Raw genomic sequence first — 23,551 nt, 5'->3', positions numbered from 1 at the left:
CTTGTGGCAAAACCAGCCTGCTGGGCTGCGTTAGGAAGAAGACTCGTCACCAGCAGGTCGAGAGAGATGCGGCTTCTCTTGTACCGCAGGGAGATGACTTCTGGAGCGCTGTGCCCAGTCCTGGGCTCGCAGCGCGAGAGCGAGCTGAATGGAGTGGAGCGAGTCCAGTGAAAGACGGCAAAGGTGCTGCAGGGACCGGAGCATCTGTGATGTAGGGAGAGGCTGAAAGGGCTGGGGTGGTGTTGTCTGGAGAAGAGGAGGCTCAGGGGAGATCTTCTCCGTGTGTACAAACGCCTGGGGTGTGGGCGACTGAAGAGTGTCACGGTTGCCCAGAGAGGTTGTAGAGTCTCTATCCTAGGAGATATTTGGAAGCCATCCGAACATGGTCCTGAGCGACCTGCTCTAGTTGACGCTACTTTGAGCAGGGGGTTGGACTAAGTTATTCTATGACCTCAGTTATTCTACGATCAATATGAAACTAACCTGGCAAATCAAAAAAGCCCAGTTTTAACCCATATCAGTTTCATACTGTAGCTTACCATGTGGTTACATGAATAAGGAATAAAACTTGTGAAGATGCCTGTGAAAGTTGCTTAATCTCAACAACGGGCAACTGCCATCAAGAGCAACTTTCTTGAACAGCGAGCTATTATATCTAGTTCCATACTGCTAGTAGTCAAAGTGTCTGTTTATTTTGGCATTTGGGGAAGAGAGGTTTTAGGTGTTTCTTCAGTGCGCAGATAGGATTAGGTGGTTTTTAAGTCTCTTCCCCTTTTTGGAGAGCTGAATTAGTATTGCCCTAAGAGAGTTGTCATCTTATGGGAACAACTGAACAACCTTCATCCAAAGGAAGATCTTAATTTAAATTCAGCACTGTTACTGACAGAATTGTATTATTCCTTTCGACAGCATATTGACTGTAATACTGCATCCACTCCAGACTTAGAATTCTCTTCAGATTTCACCCTGACCATTACGACGAGCACAAAGTGTACGGTAAGACAATTTTAGTTTCTTTATATGTGGTCAGTATTGCATTGGACTAATAGACAATGCATTTATTAAGCTTCATTTATCATCAGTCCTTGCCTTGAAACATTCATTTCTGAAGTACTGAGGTGTCAAATGAGCCCTTTTTGTAAAAAGAGATGGATGTAAATCTCCAGTAATAGTATTATGGTATAATACAGGTAGATGAGGAAAGGGAAAGATAAGGAGCCTGAGCATTGGGGTTGTTCTGCTCTGTTCTCTAGCCCATTTTCTGAAATAAAAGATTTTTGTTCAGACGTGTTGTTACCACTGTGCTCAAGAATGACGCAGTCGCTATTCTCGGAAGAGCTTTTCTGAGTTTAGTAAAAAGAGTGAAAAACAAAATAGATATGGGAAAGGTAGACCACAGCTCAGGTAATAAGCATATAGCAGCTCCTATGGCAAACACAGTTTCTCAAATAGGAAAGTTCCTGAACTTTACATGGGAAGATTGAGAGGGAACAAATACAGCATTAGAATTTGAATCTGATAACCAGGGTTTTTACTGGATCTGTTTTATTTATTGTATGCGAGTTAGTTTTTTTACTTTATGCAAGTTAATATGACTTACATTCAAAAGACCACTGAAAGGCTGTGGGATTTGATTGGAGGGGAGTCCTAATTACAGCCAACACAAGCTTATTCATCTTAGTATTACAGACTATGTTGCATTAAATTGAGTGAAGAATCTCCAGCAAATCTGAGTCTGTGATCTCATTCAATTGATTATTATTTGTCTATGAAACACGAGGCAATATGAAAAGAAAGAAAAGGGAAAAAAAAAAAATCTTCAGTCTGAGCTTTAGAATTAAATGAAAGCTCAGTACTAGGGCATCTTTCAAATGCTTCTTGGAAGTTGTGCCTACATTGTTCAGTATGAATTTATATAAGTACACATTCATTTTGTGGCTTTTTTTCTTGGTAATTCAGTATCTGGGAGTTATGAGAAAACAGAGAAACACTGATTTTTGGATTAATGAAAAACGTCCCCTGTTTGTTTTGTTTTTTGTTTTTTTTTTTGCAAGGGCCCATGCAATTTATATTGTGTGTTTTGTGTTCCATTTTTGAAGTATATGTCAAGGAAGATTCCTAAATATTTTCACTTAACATACTTCATGTAAGGGTGTGAGTGGTTTCTGAGGTCAAGATGTTATGAATGTGTTTAAAGCTAAAACAACTTAGGTATTCCAACATGAATATTTAGAATTTTTTAGATTGGTACCTATGTGAGGATACCTTTTTGATTTGACTTAGTTATGATGCACAGCTTGCTTTCTTTGTTGGGAAAAAAAGAATCAAAGAGAAGGATTTTTGTAGGGTTACCGTTAGGCAGGGCAGTTGGGATAAAGATGAGGTACAGATGAGAAAGTCTGGTGGTAGCTTAGATTAAAGTAATGCACTGAGGTTTTAAACTCTAAATGATAAGCAAAAGCAGGATGACCTAATTTTTACAGATTTTATGATTGCAGTAACACGCTTTTACATTCAACATCAGTTATAAATGCTTTCTACCAATTTATTAAAATATCCTCATCAAATTTGACAAAAGTTTGTATTAGGCTCTGAGATTTGTAGTAAAAACTAAAATTTTTGTAGTCTAGTGTATTGTGATACTTCTGCTGGGAGTTTCATGTTTAGCTTTAGTCACAGTACATCTCATCGCAGAATCAAGTCCAAAAGGATAATTGGTAGCTAATTTTTAATATATTGTGATAAATCTGCTACAACTGGTTTATTTGGCTTTTGCATTTGTATATGAAGAAGAGATGCAGGCTTCCTCTGATATGGACACAAAGAATATATTGCTGTATAATGTAAACACTTAAGCTGATAACAAAATCTTGGATACCTAAGTCAAGCAACGGAATACCTGGTTTTCGATGGGTTTGCACATTCATGCTGCTGCATTTGCCACCCCTTTTGCTGTAATAACAGGATACATAAGAATCTGTTGGTGTTATAAAGTGAAGTTTTCCCACGTATATAATTCAGAGCATTGTTACTAGTGTGAGTTAGTAGCTATGTACAAATACTTCATAATTATTTGTCAATTGTCACCAAATTAAGTAAAGATGCAGTAACCTCTTGGGTTTTATTAAATGGAAATGTATATATTTAATTGTGCCTTCACAGAAAAAAAATCTCCTATTTTTAGTGTCGTAGAATCATAGAATAATTCTAGTTGCCTCAGGGCAGGGTCAGCTTTGATTTCAGACCAAGCTCCAGTGCAGCCCTGGGATAATTTTCTTCATGTGGCCACTTTTGAATAACTGATTCGTTAAACAGAAATCTTTACAAAATCTTGGCAATCTTTTTGATGTTTGGGTAAAATAGCTTACTTGGTAAACATCATTTTCCGTAGCACTAGACCTTTACAAAAACTTCATTTCTGTTCTATGATTCTGTGGTATCTTTGACTTATAAATCAAGATGTAAACCTGCATTTTATGACTTGAAGGGGGAGGGGGAGAGAAGTGGGGGAAGAGCAGTGTTTCTGGAATTTTGCAGTGAATGCAGGTTCTAAAAAATGATCAGAACTCTGTAAAGTATTTTGCACTTCATCATTTAGGTTTATTGACACTTTGAGTGAAATTTCCACTCTTTCTATGATGGATTGTAGAAGTTTAGTTGGGGGTTGACAGTTCATCCGTCATATCAGGCTGCCTAACCTTGCAGTAAATGAACAATAAAAGTCCATTATTTGTATTGAGAATTTTTGAGGAGATGCTTTAAGATTGCAATTTGTCCTTTGAAAATAACATTTGATGTTTTTTCTTGTTTGCATCTGTGTTTTATTGTTCTACTGGCTTTTTATTTTTTGCACAAAAAGAGAAAGCTGCTTATATTTCCCCAAATTCTAGCTTTTTGTACATGTCGGTTCTGATTTTTGCATTTTTAAATATGAACATTTAAAAATATTTTTGCTTTATTTACAAAAAAACAAATCACAAAAATAACTATTTGGAAATCCATCCTTATATGCTTCTATAAATCAGGTTTTTTTAGCTCACAACCTAAAGTTCATTTCAAAGCAGCTTTTTGTCAGCCCTTTCCATGCCATTTGGGTGTCTTATTCCCAGTGCTGCCAATGACAGCAAAGCTAACTTCAGGCCAGTGTTATCATCAGAACGAGGATTCCCTCTGTTAAGTGGTCCGTCTTTAAAAACCATATGTTAGTTATTTTGTGGATCCTGTTGCAGATCAGCCACTAGTTTGCGCTGGGTAATTGGGTTGTGAGGTGTGGGTTTCCATGCTTCTTCTTTCCAAGGCAGAGGTGTGCAGAGAAGTATACGGTAGATGTTCTTACATGGAAATCTGTCAGCAGCATGGAATGCATAGTTGCTGCTGCTGAGCTTGTTTTTGCAGAAGCTTAGCGCTGATGGGAAGTAATTTAGTAAGTACTCAGAGAAAAGAGTAGTGGCCTCGTCTAGTTAGAGTGTACAACATAACGTTAATTGTTGAAGAGCTAAACTTTCAGCTGACAACTCTGGGGGCATTAGCCATGTTGGGGGCTGTTGCTTCCTCCCATCAACCTGTTTGTCTGTGGTAACAGGGTAGTAAGTTGTAAAAGCTGAAAGGAATCGGAGCTATAATGGAGTCTTTTTACCAACTCATTACCACAATTGCTTTGATTATGACTTGAAACACCCTCAGGACCCCTCAGGCAGGAGAAGCTGCGCTGCACTTTTTCATTTCTGTGGCAAGATGTTAAATGCCTCTAAAATCTGACCTTAGTTTTTCCTCAGTCTCTCTCGTTTTTCTTTTTTTTCCTCTGTTTAGTAGATATTGTTTGAAATTCTGTGTTTATTTTCAGCCTCAACAGAGAAGTTGACCTCTTCTTGATTTCCCCATACTTTATTTCTGTCCTTGTAAATTGTTCTGGTAAACAGAGAGGATTTCATAAAGGCTGAGGGAAAGCTTCCCCTAGGAGAGAGTTAGGATCAGACCTTTCTTCTGTTCTTTGGCTGGAGGGAGCACAGGAAGATTAGCCTCTCAAGCCTAATGCTAACCTTTGGGGTTTGCCACCCACCTCTCCCTCATCCTTTGAATTACACCCCCCGCCCCCGCCACCATTTTGCTTTGTCACTTTTTAGCACAACCCTTTGACTTCCTGAAAACTGATAATGCAAGTGCTGAAATAGATATTTTTCTTCTTTCTAGATATTATCACTGTTCTTGCTCTTGGAAGGTCTTCTTGCTGACCTCTTGGCTAATTATCTGGTTGTATGATAGTGCCACTTAATTGTACTAGAGCTTGTTTGAAAACCATGCGATTCAGAAGGCGATAGGCTGTTCTCTGTTTTTAGGTAAATGGACTAAGGACATAGATGCCCAGACTTAGTGATGAGCTTGTGTGAAATAGAAAACTAAGCAGTTCCTAAAACCTAAGAGCATGGTAGTAATTGACACATACCTGATTCATCTGTCCTTCCACCTGTAAATTATTTGAAATTACTCTTTTATGACCAAACCCCCCCCCAGCAGAGTATTAAGTCATGCTTGTAACAGCTCAGCCTGATGTCTCTCTGTAGGTGCATCGTAAGTGTATCGCTCAGGAACCTGTAATGCATTTGAGTCATATCCTTAAAAAAATCCTTAATGCTCTAAATAGGGTTTTTTCCAGGTGTTCAGCAAAAATAAACATTTAAAATGTCCCCTTGTGTGCGGTGCTTAGTCTTTCAGAAGTTGGGGGGATGAAGTCGAGGCTTTTTTCAGAGCACATATTCTTTCTGTTGATTTTTCTTTTATTACTCCTGTGATTTACCACAAAGTAAATCTTTTAGCATTAAGTTTATTTATCGTTATTTTAGCTTTCAAAGATTGAAGATTTTCAAAGCATGAAACGGTTGCATGGAATCATTATATGAAATTGTTACCAAGTACTTTTAGTGCAAGTTGACTTGATTTCAGTCTTACGAAGATAATGGCCAAAAAAAAAATTTAATTAGCCTGCAAAAGTGCATTTCCCTAGTAAAGAGCTAGGGTTTGTCACTGCTGATTTTAATGAGACATCTGGCTAATATCAGCTAGTGGATGCTGCTAGGAAAATATTCTATTAATTGTATTCTAAGTTGATCACTGTGTGAGCTTTTGAGATAAAATATAATGGTGATTACCCTCAGTGTAGAAATCAATTGACAAACTTTCTCTTTTGTTTGCGAGCGTTTCCCCTGTGAGTCCATCAAGGTTGATCTTTCCTAGCTGAATAACAATATCCCCCGGGAGGAAAATGGCAGTATCTCTTCATTGCTCCCAGGAGATCTTGTCAAAGAGCAGGGGATGTGTATAAAAAGTGGGAGGGAGGAAGGGGGTGAAAGAAGGATAATGAACCAGAGGACGTGACTGATGTATTAAAACCTTTAGGAGGAAAAAGGAAGTTGAGTTGATTGGAGAAAATTATTTTGACTAAGGAAAAACCATTGCTTCTTAAAATCTTCCTAAGTGTTAGACAGTTTCATTTCTTAATGTTCAATCTTCCACTTGGGCTCCAACAACAAGTATTAGTATATAAGTCTTTAATTCCAACCTTAGGTGAGAAATGAAATTTTTTTTAAGCTAAAAGTTGGAAATCTGGCTTTGGGTACCACGGTTAAACGCACCTCAAATGCCCGATTTCTGTTTAAAGGAAAGGCTATCGTGTTACGGAGCAGGATTTGTCCTTCTGATCTGTTTAGTTACTGGTAGCCTCCTCTACAGTAATCTCCAGATTCTTAGTCTTTTTAAAACACAAAATTGTTGGGTTTTAATAGGGAGGGGTTTCTTTTCCCTGTGATGAAAATGCAGCAACTCTGCCCTGTGGATGACAAACATTCCATCTCCATGCTTGGATAAACTCCATCAAAAGCACATTATCTCCCACTTCTGTGGCCAGCTGTCTAATTGTATTTGTTGTAGCCACTCACTGTTGGAACATGATACTAGTGAAGAGCAAGAATGATAAATTACTGACTGTAGGTGATAGCGATGATGATAATTTTTAATTTCCTTGTTCCTAAGTGAATTGGTAAGGTTGCCTTTATGAGTTCTCATAAGGAGTCGAGCAGTCTCATTTGTTTTATCCTGTTAAAATGCTGCATGTACAGCCAGCCATTTTCTTCAGAAAAAAGCCTTAGTATTCAGATACGTTTGAATTAAAGCTTAGACTCCTCTTTCCGTTTCAGCTAAGCGCTCTGAGTGGAAGAGTATAAATAATATGTGGTAATATTCATCTATTACATATGTTAAAGCTCTTAATATATTTGGTACGTGTTACATGAATGGGGAAAAAATAGGCTTAAAATAATTTATCGGGGGGGGGGGAGAAACGTACGTTGATGACAAGTGAATCTTACTGGGAGGACGTGCTTCATTTACAGTTTTTTCATATGTCTGCATGAACACCTTAGAACCCCTCAGTGATGGATGAAGACCGTAAGCTACTTTTCATGAACTCTTCATCAAAACCTGGGTTTGACAAAATCGGGTAGAAGTTAGTGGCTGCTATTGTAATTTCAGGAATACTTTATTTGTAGTTGAGTGAACTCTTTGTTAACCTCTATAGGATGATGCTTTGCAGTGTCCGTATGTACATCTATTCCTAAATATTTCCTTAGTTCTTTATGTAACCTTCTTAGTTCCCTGGGTAAATATGGAGACTTTGTTCTGGGATTGGAGGTTTTGTCCTCCTATCTCTGCTTTTCTCCTGGCAATTTATTTGAGAACAGGAAGCAGTGTTTCCTAATACTTGACGTCCTTTGAGGCTGGAGCATGTCAGGCTAGAGTTGCAGTTTTTTATTATCAGTTCAGAAGTCATTATTTTTGTTTTCCTCTTTCATGGTATTCAAGAGACTGGCACTTGAAAGATTCTTCCAGAGAAGGCTTAAGTTTGTGCTGATTAGTTGTTGGTGAAGTTGTAAATGAGCTGTCAAAGGTGGAGCAAAAAGATGAGGAAAACTGCAATGGAAGAAATAACTGTTACTGTTATGCTTAAAAAAAAAAACAAACAAAAAACAACAAAAAAAACCCAAAAAAAAACCAAAAACAAAAACAAAAACAAAAACAAAACCAAGGCAGTAGTTGTAAAACATCATCTAGAATTTATGGGGCTGTTACTTGCTTGTTCATTTTCTTTAGTTTGACTTCTTGTAAAAAAGATGCCACCTTTAATAAAAATCTGGCCAGCCCTGTATTGCACTTCAATATGCTTGTGTCTCTGATTGCTTCTACTATGCCACTTGTAAGTGATTTTTTTTGTCCTTATATTTTGCTGCTTAGCATGTGTTAAATTTTACAGCAAGGGAGGACTTAATCTTCCTTCAAGCTCTAAACATTTGAAATGTCTTTCTTTGTAGTGTTGAATATTTAACGGAATTTTGTGATTGACTGTTATAGCAACTGCAATTTGTAGTAGTGTTCAAAAGTGAAATGAAAGGAAAATGTGTTGAACTGCACTCTCACAAAATTGTTTCACTGAAATGTACTTAAATATAAAAGATATGTATTGTGTATTTCAGCATAAAACCACCAACAAGTAATGAATAAAAAAAAAAAAATTAAGATGTAAGGGAAGATATAAATTCCCCAGAAGAACATAGTAACCCAAACCACAATTTTATAGCTAGTTTTGTATTATCAGGTATTTCAACTTTGATTTGTGTAGGTTTTTAGACTTCTGAGATTTTGTTTTTAAATGTACAGGACCAGTGATTGTAGATAAAATTGTAGAAAGCATCATCTGCATGTACTTTACTTCTGAATTTTTTTTATTTTCTTTTTTTCCCCCCAAGGCATTAATGTTGGGTACCAGATCATTTCTGTAGTGATGCAAGGCATACACCAATATACCTTAAGGGCGTGGAGGGGAAGGGTGTTTTCGTTTAGGGTTTTTTAGCACTTGCATTTTAGAGTATTGAAATAGGCTTCCGTAATGCAGTCAGATTTTAGTTTTTCATAGGTCTTTCAAGGAGGACTTCCTTCTCCTTCATGTAGAAGCAGAAAGCATGATGTTTTATGTAAAACTTTTCACAAAACATTGAAAGGAGAAATAACTAGAGCTGTGTTGTAGCTTTGAATCCTCCAATACTTTGCCAGTGACATAGAATCATAGAGTCATTAAGGTCGGAAAAGACCTTTAAGGTCATTGAAACCTGTTATGACTGTCCTTACTGATTGCTTTTCTTGTTCTACAACTTTCTCTGGCGGGTTTTAGGAAGGCCAGGTGTGCTCGTTTTAGTGAGTCTGTAGGTGTCTATGTAGCTGGCTTGGGATCCCTTATGCCTGGAGCAGATCAATATGACAAAACGGCTCAAAAGCAGAAAGATCTCAAAAAGGCATCAGTATAGTTAAACATTTAAACATAGCATGGTGTTTGGATGAGCATATAAATGTACATATGCTTTAGAGGACCATACAGAACAACCCTTTTCTTGAGAAGAGCTGGTGAATTTAATAATTCCTATAATGCATCTGTTCAGAAATAAAACTGAATTTACTTCATTAAAGTAATGTATAATTCAGACAAATTGAGTATCTTTTAAAGTGCTATGTTATTGGCAAGAGAACACATGCAGTCTAGCATATGGAATCTTCCACGTGAAATCAAGAAGAGGAAAGGAAGAAGGTAGTTAATTTAGGCTGGAGTTACCGGCAGGCTTTAGGATAGATAAGACCTTATGTTTACCTAGGTGTAGGCAAATAACTGTAGTTCTGTTGAATAGCAACTTCAAATTTTTGGTTTGGTTTCTCGTTTTACTGGGTAAGCCACAGGCTGTGTGCACCAAAGTGGGATATATTTAATCTGTGCATTTTCGCTTTCTGTATTTTCTCAACTGTAATTGGCTTGTAAAATAGCTGCCAGAGTGAATATTAAAACAAATTTTGCAGCTGGTCAGTAACTACTGGGTTTGGTATTAGACTTTTTGTTTTCCCAAAGGTTTAAAATACGAGGGGAGAGATTTCTATCTGGAGATTAAACGCAGTGTTGGTAAATGATGGCAGGTTGCCTGAAAATGTTCATTAAAAACAAATTACATAGTTGCAGCCAATTTCACAAAGAAAAATCGTCAAACAAAGTGTGTGTGTGGTTGGTTTTCTTAGTTGGCTCAAAACCAGTTTGAAATGCTGTTAATAAAAGATACTCATTAGATTTCTAAATTGCAATATGTGCTCTTACAGTTATTTTTCAAAACACCGTTCAAACTCTCTCCTGTACGTATTTAACTTTAAGCAAGTAATTTCCATGTAGCTATGCAGGACAGGGGTTGCCTGTTGACGTAGCTCATCAGAGAGTGTGTGTTTTAGTTTTGGGGTGCCCCCCCGCGCAGTTTTAGCTAACCTAAGTTTGAGGAATTTTGGGGAACGCATGATCTTATCCTTATGGACTTGAGGAATATACCTTGTTAGAATATTTGTCTGTATTTTTTTTTCTTTTGGCTCAAATTATGTCAGTATCAATACTAAAGGTCACATAGCCATTTTAAAATGTAACAAAAAGAACTTAATGGATCAATGTAGAACTCTTGTTCTCTGTAATCTGTTGAACTCTTGAACTCTGTAATCCCTGGAGCTCTGCATAAGGTGGTCTTCGTGATGTGTAATAATTACTGTTACTACCTCTTGATTTAGATAGTCAAAGTCAGCATTTCAGGTCCTTTCAGTTAGGGAAACCATTGGTACTGTAAGGAATTTGGTGTTTTATTTATCCTTGTCATTTATGGAAGGTGTACAAATCCCCTTTCCCGGAGCATAGGAGCATCAAATAGCAGGGGACAAATTCTTTGTTTATAACTGCAGTTTCGTTTCAGCTAAAAAAATGCTAATCTCAGGGTACCATGTAGGGTGTTTCTGTTATTTCGTGCTCCCAAGTGTATAGATAATTGCATCCACCTTAGCTATGGTATGTCTGCTTGGAGCTTTTAGCTTTCTGGTCCAAAACATAGCTTGATTGTCTCATTTTCTCTGGAAGCCAATTTTTTTTTCTCACAACTCTTAATGTATTTTTGTTGTCGCAACCTTGTTTTCTTTTTTCCACTAATCATATCCTAGGTCTTATTTGTAAGCATATCAACAGTATTGACCTGATGATTGAAAAATATCTTTATGGCTTAGTACGTCTCTGACTAATGTCCAGAAAACATTGTGCATCAATAGAAGTAGTCTGATGGGTCAATAAAACTTTGTCAAAATCTTCTCAATCTTTACTCAAAAAGGCGTATTAGAGGCAAGGCTGTAATTCACTTGGGAATGAGATTCTCAGCATTGAGTGATAGGACTTTACTTAAGAGATGGAAGAGTCACTGCTTCCAACATCTGGTACTCATTTGTTACAAAGGTTCCTCAGCGTCTCCTTAGTTCTTTTTTTTTTTTTTTTTTTTTTTTTAGAATATTTGCCAACATCAGAATTTGGAACTTTCCAGGCTTATCTGGAGTGCCCTTAGGTTGAAGAGCTAACACAAGTGCATTAACACAGACTTACTTGCTTTAAGACATTATATTCACCACCATGTTGGTGAAATCAGTTCTGGATTTAGACTACAAAGGAAAAATATCAGAATAGTTTAGCTACCATTCAGATTACATATTTCCTAATGATAAAGCCCTCTGCCATACAGTTTGTTACCTTAATTTTGTAAGCATGTTTGACTTTTTTTTTTTCTCCGCAATCTATCTCTGAGTCAATACGAAGGGCATGCTACAGAACTTGTCCTTTTTAACTATTCAGAACAACCAGTTTCTTAGAGTGGGAGAAAAACACTGGTGCCATGGGAGGAAGGTTATAATCAGTTGTTTGCAGTTAAGTTTTCACGCAGCAGGCTTGCTATCATTGAATTGGTACATATCTTATTTGAATGTACTATTATAGCTGGCGTGGGGAGAATCCCTTCCTGCTGTCACAGGGATAGAGAGTCCCCGGCTGCTGTAGTTGGAGTTACTCAAAAGCCTATTCTGGATCATTTCTTCAGGCTGACATGTAATAGAAAAGCATGACTGCCTTGGGTCCATGGTCTGATTTGCTTTAGCGTTTTTGTAGGAGACGCTAGAAAGCAAAGAAAGGTGAGCATGGACAGGATTTCAGAGGTGGATGGTCTTTTATTAGCATCTTCCTGTACTTTATTTGAATTCTTTGAATTTCTGGGACTCTCACAAGGCACTTTTGTCAAAAAAGCAGGCCAGTATTAAAAGACTGTGTATCTAATAGTGTGGGTATACTGTTCTGTGTGCAGACATTTTGTATTTCTTTTCCTCTTCCAGCTGGATGAAAAGTCCCACTAATGAATTATGTACTGAAAAGAGAGGCTCTCTTTGACGTTAGGAGTGGGATGGCAGGAGGGACAGAAGAAGTCGTCCAAGGAGTCCTATGGAGAGTACTGTTAGAAACTATTAACTGCTGGAAAGGACCGCATGAAGCATTTGCGAATCTTTTTCCTTAACCTGTGTGTGTAGTAGAGGAGGAAAAATATTCCCTGCCTGCTTATGCTCTGCCTCTGTTCCCAGGGAACTTTTGTGGAAAATAGCGTTAAGCTACACAAAGAGCGGACATGTCATGCAGAGTCCCTTGTACCGTGGGTGTATTCAGTGAGGGTCGTTGGAGCCGTAGAGGACAAGGACTGAATTTTATGGTTGTGGGTTTGCACATCTGAAAGGTGCTTTTCTCATCTGTAGTTCTAGTTGCAGTTAGGGTGTGTGGGTTGTTTTGGAAACTGAGACTAAAATTTGGTGTGTAATAAAATGCAGTTACAGCGGGCTGAATGTTCTCAAGTAGAATGAAGGTGCAATGACAGCTTATTTTTTTTACTTAGGATTCTAGCATGCCTGAAAGCATAAATCTAAGCTTGTTCCTCTTAGTAAAGGCTTGAAAAGGAGTAGAAATCCCAATAAATGTATATATTAACGATAGACTTTTTCTTGAGCGTCACTATTATTCCTTTATCATATTTGCATTTTCCTCTTTTTATAGGCAGTTGCTGGTTATTTTGATATATTTTTTGAGAAGAACTGTCACAACAAGGTGAGTATTAGGTTATGCATTTTAAAAATATCTTTGAGAGATGAGGGTGGTTTTGTATTTTATTCTGCCTCGAGGTGTTTGGCAGTGAGTCTATCTTGCTGTAGCAAACACTTCACGTGCATGTGTGTTTGGTAATTGATTGATGTGGTGTGATATCAAAAATGTTGTTCTTAATCAAACTCTTGAACTCTTCCATTGCAGGTCTTGTTTTCAACTGGTCCCCAGTGTACCAAAACACACTGGAAGCAGACAGTTTTTCTCCTGGAGAAACCAATTCCTGTAGAAGCAGGTATATTTAAATTCAGTTGTGGTGCAACAATGGTTGTGTTACACTGCTGTTATCATTAAATTTAAATCTAAAATACGTTAAAAATGACATAAGTGTTAAAAAGAATTAGTAAGGAAATCTTTCAGCTGTTGCTGAAGAGATTTTTTTTCTCTCAGCAAAGCACTGGGAAATATCTGTCTATACAAAATTCACGTTAAAAATACATATAAATGTCTGCATAGGTATATTGTGAGCAGGCATATGTCTTACACTTGCATAGATCCATACTGTAATTTTGATGAGAACTTCTGTATCAAAGCATTTCTGACACAGAAAAATACAAGACTAGAACATTACTAATACCATTCTCTTAATTTCAACATTACTAATGTTCTTAAGTATCATATTTGTCAAGCGATTGCATAGGATTTTTTTGTAGCACGCCTGAACTACGCTGTATTTGTTAAATGAATCATGAATATGTGCGTGGATGTTACACCTGGTACTATGGGATTACTCTGTAAATTGAAACAGTTTCAAAGAACTTGCAGCCATGAACTTGATCCATTGAAGTATGGAAGATGTTATTTTGATACACTGTAAATTTTTATTAAATGGGTGAGTACTGTATATGTTTCATCTTGAATTTGATGCAAGTAAAAAGGCTTTTGTTGTCATCAGGGATAACCTGATATCCCTGTTATATCAGGGATAACCCAAAATTCAGATATCAACAATGATAAATTGTTGAAGTAAGGTTTTGGAGACTGAAGTGATGCTTGTTAGTGGTTTCAATTAGTTCTATTTGGTAAGTCTTGAAAATACATTTCTGTGCAAGTAGTCAAATAGTCCTTGCTTTATAGACACAGAAATATGTCCGTGATCATTACAGGATAGTCATGCAAGAGCATAGACATACAACAGGTCAAGAATTATAAGTCTTGCCCTCTTATTCCTGTAGAATTGCACTTTCTTTCTGACTCTCCTAGTCGTCTTATAATCAAAGGAAATAAAGTAGTTAAATTTTTATGCTGTTTTATGATTTTTAAATTTTTGTCCACTTAACCATTAGATATTTACTCACCACTGTTGAACGCTCGCCCAGTGGTGAATTAGTTGCCTTTGAGGGCCATTTTTCTTTACAGACTAGTGGGACCAAGGGAGGAACCTCAGAATGGGGCTCTTTTCTGCTGGTTGGTTAATAAACTCATGGTAATATATGACCCCGACCTGAACAGTTTATAAATAGATCGGACATATTGGGGGAAAGCATACAAAAGCTTAATGTGAATGCTGCAAAAAACCCTTGAGGTCAAGAAGCTTAGAGATGCTATAGAGAAGTACTGATGTAGATGGAATATTGTCTCTCTTAACAGACCTAATTAGGAATGTACAATGATGAAAGCAGCATCTGCACTCAATTAAACTGCTTTTACAGTTGCCTCTTCCAGCTATCAGCCATGACAACTTTTTACCAGGAACCTTTCCTAAAGGCACTATGGTCTATGTTATCTGACAAATCATTTCTCTTTCATGCTTTGACTTTATATTCTTAATTCATTTTTATTTGCATATTCTTAGGTCCTGTCACTTCTTGGGGTGCACATATGCATTGGTGCATTTGTACTTGGCTTGTGTTCTGTTCAGTTTTTCTTTCTAGACAAAGCTGGCTAAGGTCTCCTTGCTGCAACTCATTAAATTTCAATGTCATAGGGTGTGAAGTGCAACTTTTTGAAGTGCAATGACATTTGTTAGAATATGCACATTATTTAATATTACATAGATCATTTGACATCTATCAAATGTGTAAAATTACTGGGAGGTGTGCCTGGCTCCAGAATTCTAGTCTGGGTGTCGTGACTTTCTGAAGACAACTGCAGAAACAGTGTGCTTTGAAGCAGTGAACATAACCTAGTTGACCTTGAAGATCACTTTTGCCATAACTCCTTCCTTTCTCTTTATTAGCTGATGTTTCTTAAAATTATTCCCATAACAAATCTTGTTATAGCTGTTTCTCTTTCCTTTCTACCCGTTTCCTTCTCTTCGTAATTATTTAAGTTCCCCTTTCCCATCTTTTTACCCGTTCTGTCTGTTTTTATATCTTTTATAAAATTACCACTTTAATCTAGGGTTCTCTGCTTGTTATTTCTAGTGTTAGAGAAGGCTCGGAGAGAAACTCTTGATGTAATTTCCTTTTCCTTTGTAATCCCAGTCTTAATTACTGTGGGGTATTTGTTTTTCATTGATGACATAAGCCCATCAGGATAGAACGTGTTTCCTGATACATACATAGGAATTTTTCTTTATTTAGGTGATTTTTTTGGAAAAAAACATTCTCCCTGACTTTGATCCTTTTCCTTCATTGTTCAAAAATAATTTTTTTCCTCAAGATGTGTTATTATAAGTACAGATTTCCTTATTTTCCATTTTTTTCATATTTTTTTTTCCTTTGTAAGAATAGTGACTTGAATATTCATCTTGGTAATTTGTGGTTAACCATGTTTTTTGATTTCTTCAGTCTTTTGCTTACCATTTTACCAGCTAAACAAACTGCTCAAACTTCTGCAGTATATGTAAAGTTGCACTTCTAACTGTTTCTCGTCTGTCACTTGTTAATGAATTAGCACTGCTTGTTACAGTTTTACCATGCGTTGTTTCTGCCTGGCATGTGGAACTGAGCTCCTCTCCAAGTGTACTTAGCTTTTGGGGGAACTTTTTGTCTTCAGACGGAATTTTCTCAATGCAAGTTAACTGAAGAAAAAAGTGACTATATTACATTAAACCCATTTGCATCATTTGAAGGCTTCAGCCTTTATGTCCATCCCTGTGTTTACCAATGTTCCTCAATCCTCTGTAGAAATTCTGACAATAAGAAATGTATATATGGCCTTGGGAGACACAGCGAAGAAGACCCACTTGTGACTAAATGTATTCATAGAATCATTTAGGCTGGAAAAGACCATTAGGATCACTGAGTCCAACCATAAACCTAATACTGCCAAGTCCACCCCCAAACCATGTCCCTAAGTCCTCCACGCTTACACGTCTTTTAAATACCTCCAGGGATGGTGACTCAACCACTTCCCTGGGCAGCCTGTTCCGATGCTTGACAACCTTTTCGGTGAAGAATTTTTCCTAATATCCAATCTCGACCTCCCCTGGCGCAACTTGATGCCGTTTCCTCTTGTCCTTTCGCTTGGGAGAAGAGACTGACGCCCACCCTGCTACACCCTCCTTTCAGGTAGTTGTAGAGAGGGATGAGGTCTCCCCTCAGTCTCCTGTTCTCCAGGCTAAACCACCCCAGTTCCCTCAGCCGCTCCTCATAAGACTTGTGCTCTAGACCCTTCACCAGCTTCATTGCCCTTCTCTGGATGCGCTCCAGCACCTCGATGTCTGTCTTGTAGTGAGGGGCCCAAAACCGAACACGGTATTTGATGTGCGGCCTCACTGGTTTCGATGACTTCCCTGCTCCTTCTGGCCACACGATTTCTGATCCAAGCCAGGATGCCGTTGGCTGCCTTGGCCACCTGGGCACACCGCCGGCTCATGTTTGGCTGACTGTTGACCAACACCCCCAGGTCCTTTTCCACCAGGCAGCTTTCCAGCCGCTCTTCCCCAAGCGTGTAGCGTTGCATGGGGTTGTTGTGACCCAAGTGCAGGACCCGGCACTTGGCCTTGTTGAACCTCACACAGTTGGCCTTGGCCCATCGATCCAGCCTGTCCAGATCCCTCTGTAGAGCCTTCTACCCTCCAGCAGGTCAACACTCCTGCCCAACTTGGTGTTGTCTGCAACGTTGTTTGAGTCAGGACAAGCTCTTTTCTTAGTAAATATTGGAAAATAAATAGAAGTAATACAATCTGAGTCTTGCAATAATCTGACCAGTGTACCTGTGGTGGCATTTGCTTTCTGTGTTTCAATAGGTAGTGAAAGAGGAATTTGGTGGTATAAAATGCATTTAAAATGGTTTCTTGTTTTGAAAGCATCTTTCAGACAGAGCAGTGCATTTTTTTTTTCCCCCAGTAAAGAAAAATGGTTCCCTCAGATTTCTAATTCTGAGTAAAATAGTAAGGCTGACTTAAAGTCTCTATCAGATGCTTTATAGCTTTTGGGGATATGCCTGAAGTGGTTATAAAGCACTGATTGTATTTGGATTTGCTCTGTAAAAGAGGTTGAGTTTACAGATATCTGAACCTATTGGGTATTTTACAGGACAAGGCTCCTTTATGCCATGGCAAAATTGTTTTGTTCTGCAGTGTGAACTAGCTAATTTTCTCAGCTGTTTGATGCCAGGTTATTTGTTGTAAAAATAGATCTATTTTCTCAACCATAAAAAAGACTGAATGTTTTGATCTCTATTCTAACGATAACAGAATCAAGCCACTACAAGCCAAAGAATGGAGCTTGCAGCTAATGCTCCCTCCTTTGCCATTCCTGCCGCAGCCTGCACTAGGTGTGCAATGTTTGCAAATTCTCTAGGATGAAATGGGAGACATTTAATCTAGGTCCAAAGATCTGGAGAGTGAGGCAATAAAAGTTACACCTAATTAATACTTCCGATTTACCACTGAATTTCAGCTTGATACCTAACTATGGTAGACAGCTTTGTATATAGTTTTAATGGATAATTTCTGTTGATTTGGTTTAGCTTTAATGTGTGAGTGGGGGATAGTCTCTTACTACTCAAGTATTCAGAAAAGCTAGTTTTCCTCCTCACAGACTGTGACGAGAGAATTGAAGCTGATGGACAATGAAGTAAAATAAAATAGCGCCAGCGTGTTGGATATGCTTTAACTGCTTAGCAAGCAGTAAAATTAAAGAAACTGGAGAAAGAAGCCAGATGATGTTTTATTGCCAGAAAAGCTGGGTGTTCTCAGACAAAAGAGTATTGTATTGTAGACTCCCTACAGAGTACAAGGCTTCACTTAGCAGCCCTTTGAATAGCTCAAAAATGTCTTTATTTTGAAAATTGAAATTGAGATGCCAAAGCAGTATCTTTTTCTTATTAATGGTCCAAACATAAGTGTCTTTCTTTTGTTGTTTGTTGAAATATTCCTGCTAAGTTTCATTAACAAAAAATTATATACAGAATATCCTTCTCATTTGGCTGTCTCAAGCATTTACTAAATAAATAAAATGTTTGGAAAAAATATTTTAAAGGGCCCACAGAATCTTTTCAGTAACAGTGCATGAAGTTAAAACCTAGATCTGTATGCAAGCAAATTCTATTAGCAATAAACCAGCATATTGTCGGCATTTTGTGTTCTTGATATTGCCTTGCAGTGGAAATAAAACCTTGATTTGTTTTTCTGTGGTGCTAAAAGGGGCTAGCACAGCAAAACTGAAGTAGAACTCACATGACTAAGCCCCTGTAAAATCCTTGATTATCTTTAACTCCCCAGTTTCCATAATTGGGTAGCTGTTTGTAAATTTACAAACTGAAAAATGTTAATTTGTCTACCGAGAGCGCTTCGTTAAAAGTAGGAAAACAATGCTGGCACAATTAATCTGTCTGAATGTTTTGATCTTACACTGAAATACTTGAATATTGTGCATCCCAGTTGGATAATTTGGTTCCTAACTGAGATTTTAGTGTCTGTTTTGCCTGTCTACAGCTGCAACATGGTGTCTATAGAATGTTGTCACTTGTTTACTTACAAGTGATACCTCCCAAAATTATGCTCACTTTTTAAATCTAGTAATTGTTAAAACTTGATTTTTGAGGTCACGCTATATCTTGCATACGTCATGCTGTATCTTTTGAAATCTGCAGTTTAAAATCATCCTGCTGACTTTTCGGAAACATTTCTAAGTGTGTATTTCAGGCACTGAAATGAGAGAATCTCTTCTCATGGCTTTTTATCTGTTTGAAAAATAATAGAGGTTCTGCACCTAGACAGGACATCTCAGATGGACTTCTTGTGCCGTTCTGTGTGCCCCCCTCTGCAAGTTCTGCAACTGCAAGGGGTTATGGTTCATACAGCACCAACAATCTGGTTTTCTCAGAATTTTGTCACAACTGCTGAGAGAGAAAGTTTGGGACAAGGCTATACTGTTTAGGATCTCCACTACAAAAAGTAGTGAATTAAAACTAGTTCTAGGTGAGTGAGTTTGACTACTGCAACTATACATTTTGGAGGACTATGCGTCTGGTCTTCGCTGTTCCCTGTGGCAGCCATTTCTGGTACCTGAGCAATCTTGGGAATCTCAGTCACTTGCAGCGCGTGCACGTTATCTTGGGCAGCCGTGCAAGGCTGTCTTACCTCACCCAACTGGCTGCGTAGACTTCTTTGCAGCAGCCTAGTTCATGGTTTGTCTTGGGGAGTTGAAACATGCCAATTTGGTACAAAAACTCTTCAGAGAATGTACTCAGAGCATGAAAGGAAAAGACAGAACCTCAACAGAGTTTCAGAAGAGGGTGAACAGTGGTGTAACGGAAGGAGTTGGCAAACAGTTGCTTAGTTTATGGAAGTAACCAGCCGGTGGAAGAAGGGTGATGCAGATCAGATGGATAATACCGAAAGGCAGTGATTACTGCTCAGTACAGAGACTGCTCATTTGGATCTGCTTGGGTTGGGGGCTCAGTAAGAGAAACAGCCAAATGCGAAGGTGATGGTCTGCATACAGCTACAGGTGCCTACAGTTTAAGACGAAGAATGAGAGGATAAGGAATAAGTTATTGAGTTTAAGGGAAATGCTCTTGGTCCCACCACGAATGATTTCTGTCTTTCACTGGTCTTTTTCATTTTCAGAAGATAGATGGTTCATGGAAACGACTTTCTAGCCAACTCTTCCCGAGTAATGCTTTTGAGACTTGCTTTCTTTCAGTTGCATGCTAGACCTCAGTGTTGTGTAAGATAGTGGGTTCAGTTAGTCTAAACTGACATGGAAAACTAGATAATGTTTAAATTGTCAGCCTCAAGCAAGGACAACCTTACCGTGAAGAGTGGTGTCAAAGCTTACTGTTATATAGCTGAAGGCATGTACGACTACTACTTAGAAGCTTGTGGCTATTGCTGTGTAGGGGATTTGCAGAGATAGTTCTCACCAGCAGTTTAGTAGTTAAAGTTTAGCCTAAATCCACTGCAGTTTTCTAGCAGCTGTCTTTGAAATAATGCCAGTGAGATCTTTTGTAAGGTTCTTAAATTTTAATGGGGGTCAGAGTAAAGAATGCTTTGAGTACCATGTTCTTGTCTCACTGTTAGCTTCATAAAGCTCTCTTCCACAGGAGGAAAAGAAGGAAACCTGAAAGATCTTGATTCCTGCTACCTTCAGTAATTCTTTTGATATTTTTCATAATCAAAGAGGGAGAGGACACTAAGTTGCATCCTGTAGATAGAACTTCTACAGGAGACTGCATGGAATCTTTGGGGTCAGTCAAGTTCTTTCAGATTAATCAAGTTACAGACTGAAAAAATACAGTTTGTTGGGCCTAAATGTGCTTAGTGATAGGGTTCTTGCACTGAGAGGTACCTTTGCTCACAAACTGCAGGCTTGCCCAATGGATGATTGTATTGCACAAACATAAGTGAAAAATGTGATTGCTTACAGTTTTCACTGATGGTAATAGTCAGAACCAAAATAAACTATTTTGAGTGTTCAGAGCACATGTATAGGGTGTACTGTAGTGCATGTAATCAGACATGTATTATTTGACAGTGGGTCAGTATGGACCTAGGGATGCTTTTTTTCTTGTGCTAGCAAGCTTGTGCAGCACTTCTGCTGAATTCTTTTGTGGGGGGTTTTTTTTTTTTGGTGACAAATTTCAGGGCTCCCCAAGGCATAATAAAAATGCGGGAAGGGGATCGTAATAGATTCAGTTTTGTCCTAATCAAACTGCAATGGCACTGTGTGGTTTACTTGCGTTCAACTGAGCATGATAAGAGCAAGGTGATGCAGCTGAGTCCCAGAGACAGCTTCCTCCAGGCAGCTCATAGGACAGCAGAATGGTGAAAAAACATCAGTCATTTTCTATCTACTTGACATTGATTAATTGTTCAGAACTGCCTTTCTGTTAGTTGGTCGCGCTGCTGTTGTTTGCTTCGGCCCTCAGAAAAGACTGTTTAGAAAGGCAGATTTAATATGGTTACTGCCTGAGAAATAGCTGAGAAAAATTAAGTGCTTCATTTCATTAACGGCCTTTACAAACAGAATCTCAGGGTTCTGTTCTATGAAGTCAGATGCGATCTATGAAATTATATTTAGTTTTTTATTTCAGTTATTGTATTGCTTTGTTTAAATGTTTTGAAGGGTAAGGTTGCCGCATGGATTGATTTAAATCGTGGAATTTTAATTGTCTTAGAGGGTCTTTAGTCTTAACAATTTTTAAAACATTCGGTATTATAGGATGTTAAAATATATCAAATAATTCATTTTGCAGCAGCTCTGAAAACGTGTGTGTTCACACTAGGTTAAACTTCCTAGCTGGAGAGATGCTATAATGCCCTTTTCTCCTTTACCTTGTCCTTCTACCAGGCAAATCTGTCTCTGCTTAAGTAATCTGTGAAACTGTTTTCGCAATTCTTTGCAAATCGCATTGCATTATGTCAGTCATTTGTGTCCTAATAATAAAGCTGCGCGGGAATTGAAGTGAAATTCCCAGCTAACTGTTAAATTAACAGAATGTGCAAAATTATCAAAGAATACTTTTTTGATGTTTTGTATAGTATTTGTACCGCAGTCATTCTTGTTGAAAAGCTTTCTGTGATGTTTATACTGCAGCCTTTGACAACATATTTCCTTTTTACTTTTGCAGGAGAGGCCGTGAGAGGAAAGATAGCGGTCCGCAAAAACAGAAAGGATCCACGGTCCCTCTTTATAACCCTTTCAGTGAAGGACACACAGCAGACCTACAGCCTGCAGTGAAAATTCTGTGCATATAATTTTGGGAAATGTCAAATTTAAATATTATATTTAACTGTTGATAACTGTTTCTAAATACCCCCAAATGGTAAAGTCTTGAATTTTTTATATGTATATGCACACACAAGAATATGAAGAGTTTACCTAGAAGTGAGAGAGTACTGTTTGGATGCTTTTGCACTGGGTTGTGGAGACTGAAGACAAAATCAGATTCTGCTGTGTTCCACATGACGTGCGGACGGCAAGAAAGATGGTTTTGGGTTACGTGAGACTGGTGGCTGAAAAAATCAGATTAAAGTCTTGCTGTGAGGAACAATAAATATGAACTCTTAATATTGTTTTGTTCTCCAACTGGCAAAACCCTTGTGCAATTTTTTTTTTTTGGGGGGGGGGGGAAGAAGCAAAATCACGTGCCAGTGCACCTCAGCAGTAGCTGGAAAATCCCAGCTGGAATAAGTTTGGAATTCCAACTGCAGGATTGCAGCAACAAAGACTTTATTTTTATTACACTTCTATAATAAAAAAGTTGTACCACATTTTAGTTACATTTATCTAAATAAATGAACCGAGTATGTTATATAATGCAGTTGCCTGTTTCCTTGTTTTCTATGTAATTGAAAATTCTTCTATCTAGCCAGTGATGGCTCATTTATTTGTGGCTACGGTTTTTTCTGTACTAGCCTATGGGAACCTAGGTGGATGGAAATGTATATTTTAGCAGCTTTAGGAAAAACACTGTGAACAAATAGCAGTGGTTGCGATGGTGGATTTGGTTTGGCTGCTTACAGACACAGACCCTGAACAAGGATTGGTGTGTGTTGTGATGTTTAAACACTGTAAACTGCAGTAGAGTTGGAACTAAGCATAACACTGTGCAGTTTATGTGCTTGTACTGTACACGTATATTTGTGTTGAAAGTGGTTTCAAAAATCGTTTCAAGAAGCAAAGATGGCAGTGTTTTGCTAGTGATCTCTGAACTGCTGTTAAAATAATGTTAGGGCTTTTTTTAGAGGACTAAGACGAGGAGGAAATTCTTTCCCTTGGAATCTGTTCAACAGCGTTCAGGTAACTGTATATTGTATAATGGGATGAAATACTTACTCTTTTGCCTGTAACTTAAGACGAGTGTTACCAGTGGTAATGCCAATTTGGCAGAAAAGTGGGAACTTGTATTCCAAAAGCTGAAATTCTCCTGCAGCGCAGCACTTCGTTTCTTGCAGTGAAGCAGGCATTGAATAGGAAGTGGCCATTGCTACAGTGCTACTATATTTTCAACTGAAACCAGACTTGTGGGTTTGTATTTTATCTTCTGCTGCTTTTATCCTCTCTTGTGGAAACCTGTGGCTTAGTAATTTGCATCCAAATAATTTCCTTGGCTTGGCGGGTGTAGGGTGGAGGTTCTTTCCTG

The 23,551-nt window shown here is 38.1% G+C and overlaps 1 protein-coding gene across 3 annotated transcripts in view; it reads left to right on the top strand.

Annotated features, from left to right (window-relative positions):
* Positions 1 to 22,463, top strand: part of PRMT3 (protein arginine methyltransferase 3) — a 162,769-nt gene extending 140,306 nt beyond the window's left edge. For all 3 annotated transcript variants that reach the window (XM_075048231.1, XM_075048230.1, XM_075048232.1), the window contains 4 exons: positions 910 to 996; positions 12,965 to 13,015; positions 13,217 to 13,304; positions 22,037 to 22,463. In XM_075048231.1, the coding sequence (XP_074904332.1) occupies positions 910 to 996; positions 12,965 to 13,015; positions 13,217 to 13,304; positions 22,037 to 22,146 (336 nt within the window). In that variant the 3' untranslated portion in view covers positions 22,147 to 22,463. The remainder of the gene's footprint in view (positions 1 to 909; positions 997 to 12,964; positions 13,016 to 13,216; positions 13,305 to 22,036) is intronic.
* The last annotated feature ends 1,088 nt before the right edge of the window (positions 22,464 to 23,551 follow it).

The sequence above is a fragment of the Buteo buteo genome, chromosome 16 (genome assembly GCF_964188355.1).
Source record: "Buteo buteo chromosome 16, bButBut1.hap1.1, whole genome shotgun sequence".
Classification (NCBI taxonomy): Eukaryota; Metazoa; Chordata; class Aves; order Accipitriformes; family Accipitridae; genus Buteo; species Buteo buteo.
This window is presented reverse-complemented; position numbering and strand designations above follow the sequence as displayed.